Source organism: Lates calcarifer, unplaced genomic scaffold (assembly GCF_001640805.2).
Source record: "Lates calcarifer isolate ASB-BC8 unplaced genomic scaffold, TLL_Latcal_v3 _unitig_1678_quiver_2253, whole genome shotgun sequence".
In the NCBI taxonomy this organism is placed as follows: Eukaryota; Metazoa; Chordata; class Actinopteri; family Centropomidae; genus Lates; species Lates calcarifer.
The window spans coordinates 1-5538 of NW_026115683.1; the positions used below are offsets into that span (position 1 = coordinate 1).

Genomic DNA, 5538 nt, shown 5'->3' on the forward strand with positions numbered 1-5538 from the left:
TGTGTTGTGTGTTTCAGGACAAAGATGAAGTCAACAGTCTGAACAAATACAGTCATAACTTCTTTTGGAATTTACTGTACCTGTAGTCGGCCTTATCCAGACCCAGATGATCAGGTGAGACACACAGGTTAGGCTCACCTGTCCACCAAGTGTACTCTGGTCTCTTAACTAAACTGTGTTTTGTCTGCAGGTGGAGGATGAGATGATTCAGTGTGTGGTGTGTGAGGACTGGCTGCATGGCAGGGTGAGTCCATCAAACACAGGTAACAGAAGTACACCTGCTGTAGAGACTATCAGAGGTAACAGTTAGCCACTGAGATGGCTAACCTGTCCAGACTTAGAGCACGACTCTCTACTTGAGAGAGGAAAAAACACCTTTACCTCCCAAGATGCACTGCATGATGAGATTATTGGATGGAGCTGTGAGCTTGTTTTGGTGCCCCCTGCTGGTCCACCCACACTGTCCTCACCTGTACCTGTATCTGTACCTGTGTGTGTTTAGCACCTGGGCTGTGTGGTTCCAGACTGTGTGGAGCTGCAGGAGATGATCTGTGAGTCCTGTATGAACAAAAACCCTTTCCTCTGGACCTATGCTGCTCACCTGGCAGGTAAATGAATAATGAGCTTACCCTGTGTGTGATGTACTTCCTGTGTGTGATGTACTTCCTGTTCAGTTCCAGGTGCAGCAGTACCGGTGAAGGAGGAAACGGGAGGAGATTCAAACACAGATGTTCCCAACAAGGAAGAACAGGTGAGCTGATGAGGACACACCTGTGTTTACTGTGGTTACAATACAAGTGATAAAGTATCTGTTAGAGTACCTGTTACCTATTATGAGTCAATCTGTTTATATCTGCACAGGAGCTGTTTGCTCTAATCAATGTGATTGATAACTGATCAATAATCTGTCAGGTTGATGATGTCATCGAGCCCAGCTGTAAGCGGAGCCGTGAGGAGTCAAGCTGCAGACTGAAGGAACTGCAGGAGACTGGTCAGAAAAGAGTCCAATCAGGAGCTGTGTTCTGGCCGTCAGCGTGGCGCTCCAAGCTCTGCTCCTGCAGCACCTGCCAGGTAACATTCACCAACAGCTCACATCTTTAATCACAAATTAACTCACCTGTCTGTACCTCACCTGTCTGTACCTGACCTTTGTGTTGTCAGGAGCGTCTGTCTGAAGCCGATCTGTCCTTCCTGTTTGACGAGTCAGACACCGTCCTCGCCTACGAGAAAAAAGGAAAGAACAACGAACAAAAAGAACAAGGACACGATCCTCTGATGTCAGCACTCGACAACCTGAACCGAGTGCAGCAACTCGAGATCATCCACGGTATGCTAAACTACAAGTACTACAGACTAAACTACAAGTAATACGCACTAAAAGTACAAGCACTACACGCTAAACTAGAATAGCATATGGATCCACAATACTGCACGTAGAACTACAGTGCTGAATATAAAAACTGGATGTAGGACGTAGCCATACTACAGTACTGGACGTAGTAGACTGCAGTACAGCAGTACTGGATGTGGTACTGCAGTACTACTGTCAGTCATGTTTGTTTTCTGATGACTTTGTTTGTTTCAGGATACAACGACATGAAGACTGAACTCAAGGATTTTCTGCAGAGATTCGCATCTGAAGGAAAGGTTGGTTTCACCCTGGACATGACCTCTGACCTCTGACCTGACACCTGATGTCACATGACTCTTACTCTGTTCTCTGATAGGTCGTGACTCCTGATGACATCCGTCAGTTCTTTGAGCAACAGCAGAGTCGTAAGAGACGACGAGTCGATGCTGGACGTTTCTACTGTACCTGATGACCTGCGACTAACCATGACCTTTGACCTTCTTCTAATCACCTGACTGGGTCATCCCACATAATTTCCTGTCCTGTTTCCTGTCGATCAGCTGATATTTGTGGATTTTCTGCACATTTTAAAGTTTTTACCAGTTTATTTTGAATCTTTGAGACGTCCTGTTTTTAATGTTTGTGTTTCAGAGGTCAAAGGTCACCAACAGTAACATTTGTGTTGTTTTTGTGTTTTCTTTTTAATGAAAACCAATAAAACTGAACCTCCACACCGACATGGAGTCTGCTTGTATGTCAGGATCAATCAACCAGACTGAGCTTCAAATCTTCACAGGTTCATTTAAATGAAAATCGACATTTAAAGGTTTAAAATCTGTTTATAACTTTTTAATGTTTGACATAAAATCTGTGAATTAATCTCAGTTGTAACACAGACCACAAGAACATGGAAATGCTCAAGTATAGGTACCTCAGCACAGTACTGAGGTAGTGTACTGAAGTTATTACAGTAAATGTAGTTCTGCAGCTCTGCGTTTTCATCCTTTGATGTTTTCTGATGATTGTAACCTGCAGCTCTGTTTCTGCAACATCAAACACTTCATTACCTCCACCCTCCATTACTCCATCACTCCTCCATCCTCCACTCCTCCATCCCTCCATCCCTCCTTCATCACTCCTCCATCCTCCATCACTCCTTCATCCTCTTAATGCTTTTCCTCTCCTCTGTTTGTTCTGCAGAGCAAATCTAATCAGCTTCATTGTTGAGCAACAGAGCAGCAGCAGCAGCAGCTGGTGGTGGTGGGAAGGGGGGTTGGCTTTCAGATTCTGTTGATAAATTATTTTCTGTCTCTGTTTATTTTCTTGTTTCATCTGCAGATCATCAAACTACAAACCTCGGTCAGCTGTGTGTCTAATCCCCCCCCCCCCCGACTCCTCTCCCCTCCTCTTTCTTCAGCCTCAGTCTGACTGAGGAGTTCACACTGATCACATCAAACTGAGAACAAACAGGGACTAAACATCAGCCAATCAGAATCAGAATCAGTTTCTCCTGACTGAGCAGGTATTGGTTGCTGTGACAATGGTAAACGGGGTCCTGAGGATGATGGGAAATGTTTCAGTGATGAAACGGACTTGTCCAAAAGAAATCCTGACGGAGACGAGGAAGATGATTTACAGCAAACCTCCGAGGAACAAGATCGGAGCCGTGGTGAGTCTCATCCATCATCTATCAAAACCAGGTCCAGATACTGGTCTACAAGAACAAAAAAAGGTGTTCAGAAAAACAATCAATGCGTTCAAATCAATTAACAGTTAATGATCAAAGACAGGTTTTGTTTCAGCCTTCAGATGGATTTCTCTGATTGGTTGTTTTTTGTCTCTAACAGCAAAGTTTCTTCGTCATGTCGGTGTTTGCGGCAGCCATGTTGACTCCAGCCGCCTGGATCCTCCATCACCTGCCGGAGTATCGGCAGAGGTCCAAACAGGTCCAACAGAGTCGCAGGACTTGATCATATTCCTCCTCCTCTTCCTCAGCACCAACAGCTGGATGTCTTTCACTTGTTGATATATTTTAAATTTTCACTTTCACAACTTAAACATTTATTATGACTTCGACAGAGCAACACTGTTCTTTCAAAATAAGAGCAGCCTGTTTCTCTGAACTGGGCTCTCAACAAACAGGAAGTGTTTGAAGATAAAATAAAAGCTGGAGTTTGTATGTTTGTGTTTGAGCAGGATGTTTCTGTTTGTTTAGTTTTCTTCTGCTGGATTTATACAGTTAATCACTTCCTGTTTAAGAACATCAGTTCCCACAGAGACAAACTCATTAAACCTGAGAGCGAGACGTTTTCATCTTCATCTTACAGTCATTTTTATTTCTTTTATTTACAGTTTATTTAACATTCAGAGTTTTCTGTCTGTAGCCACCTGTCTGCCCTGCCCACTTCTCTTTACCTGTTGGTACCAGTTTCCCTCCTCTTTCTCTGCTTGTTTCTTTGTGTTGTTTTCGACCTGAGATTAGTTTCTTTTCCGGCTGAGCTACAGGTTTTTTCTCTCTCCACACCAGCCTGTTTGTTTTTGCCTCAGTTCCTATGGTTGTGCTGTTGTCACTTGTTGTGTTATTGCCAGTAGTGAACCTGTTTTGTGTCCAGTTTAATATTAAAAATATCAGTGAGGAAACCTTTTTTCTTGTGTCATTTGATAAAAAAAATCTTCAGATGAAAAGTTTAGTTCACAGCTGAACTGAGAGTTAAATGTTTAACAGGATGTGAGAGTTTACACATTAACTGTTTATTTTACTGTTGAGTTTGACAGTGGTTCACTCTCGCAGTACGACTCAGTATAATTTCAACATAACTTATTGTAAAATTAAGATGTTTCATATAGAACCAGTCACAAACAATCAATGATATAGCAGCTGAACTCTTCATTTCTCTGTTAAAATCAGAGGATCAGAGGTTCATCATCAAGTTTCAGGTCAAAATGAATTTCACTGAAATCAAACAAAAACACTGGATTAGAGCTGTCCTCTTTACATGTGTGTAGCATCAGACTGATGCAAGTTTAAGACATCTGACCTTAAAACCTCAGTTTGGACTCATCCCTCCTGTCTGTGTCTTTCCTCCCCCTCTCCTCCCCCTCTCACACAGATACCAGAATTAATTTCCAGGTCAGGAGATTACCAAACTGTCTCTGCAGGAAATATTAGAGGTTTGAGGCAGTGCTCAGACAGGTCAACATCAGTGAGTTTCACTCTGCTGATTTGTTTCTGTGTTTGTGTTCAATGAACCAAGTTTTCTTGATGAGAACTAACAGGATCATTTGATCCCATAAACATGTTACTAACTTGATATCACAGCTTTCCTGTAGTATTGTGCTCTTCCGTCTCTCTCTCCTCTTCTGTCTCTTTCTGCAGGTATTTCTGCCTCTGGAGCTGTAGAGTCTGATCTGTGATGACAAGTCTCCTGCTGCTCCTACAACTTCACTCTGCTGCTATAATTAGTGCTGCTTCTAATATTACTGCTGCTTGTAATCACTATTTTATTTATTTATTTATTTTTTCATTATTATTATCATTATTATTACCCTATTACCCCCCCCTCCCTCCAACCGGTTGAGTCAGATGGCCGCCCACCGCTGAGTCTGGTTCTGCTCGAGGTTTCTGCCTCTTTAAGGAAGTGTTTCCTCTCCACTGTCTCCTAGTGCTGCTCATGGTGGATCTGTTGGGTCTCTCTCTGTAAATACCTATTTTAAAGAGTATGGTCTAGACCTGCTCTATATGAAATATAATAATAATAAACTTTGTTTATACACTTACTAACACTTTTCTTAGCAATATTACAAAGTGTTTTACTTAACAAAATAAAGCTAGACAAATAAAATGGAAAGAAGACCAAAGAACATGAGCACAGAGGAAATAAATACAATAAAATGAATAAGTTCAAATAAATAAAACAGTAAAAGATATTAATCTGTACAGAGATGAACCAGTCAGTTCAAAGTACTTGTTTACTATATCCACCTCCTCACTACGTTCACTTGATGTCAGGAAATAATCAAACAGGTTCGGACGCAAGAATAATAAATCAATTAATGATTAAAAAAACAGCAGGTTCATCGTTTCCTGCAGGAAACAGCTCCACGAGTCGGTCACAGATCAATTAGGCTACAAACATTTCAGCAGGAGGAAGATTTTGGTTTTTACAATTGTCCTTGAACGCATCACA

General features: G+C 41.9%; 2 protein-coding genes across 2 annotated transcripts; both read left to right on the top strand.

Moving 5' to 3' along the window:
* Positions 1-14: 14 nt before the first annotated feature.
* LOC108890081 (putative E3 ubiquitin-protein ligase UBR7) lies at positions 15-2086 on the top strand (the record flags this gene model as incomplete). Its single annotated transcript, XM_018686871.2, is given in 9 exon segments — positions 15-62; positions 64-114; positions 191-244; positions 503-608; positions 675-751; positions 913-1071; positions 1162-1327; positions 1586-1647; positions 1728-2086. Coding segments are annotated over 9 exon segments (816 nt in total), but the record flags the coding sequence as incomplete, so codon positions are not given.
* A 118-nt stretch (positions 2087-2204) lies between these two features.
* Positions 2205-3985, top strand: LOC108890080 (cytochrome c oxidase subunit 8A, mitochondrial-like). Its single transcript, XM_018686869.2, has 2 exons — positions 2205-3020; positions 3199-3985. The coding sequence occupies exons 1-2, from the start codon at positions 2892-2894 to the stop codon at positions 3319-3321; spliced, it is 252 nt and encodes an 83-aa protein (XP_018542385.1). The 5' UTR covers positions 2205-2891; the 3' UTR covers positions 3322-3985.
* The last annotated feature ends 1553 nt before the right edge of the window (positions 3986-5538 follow it).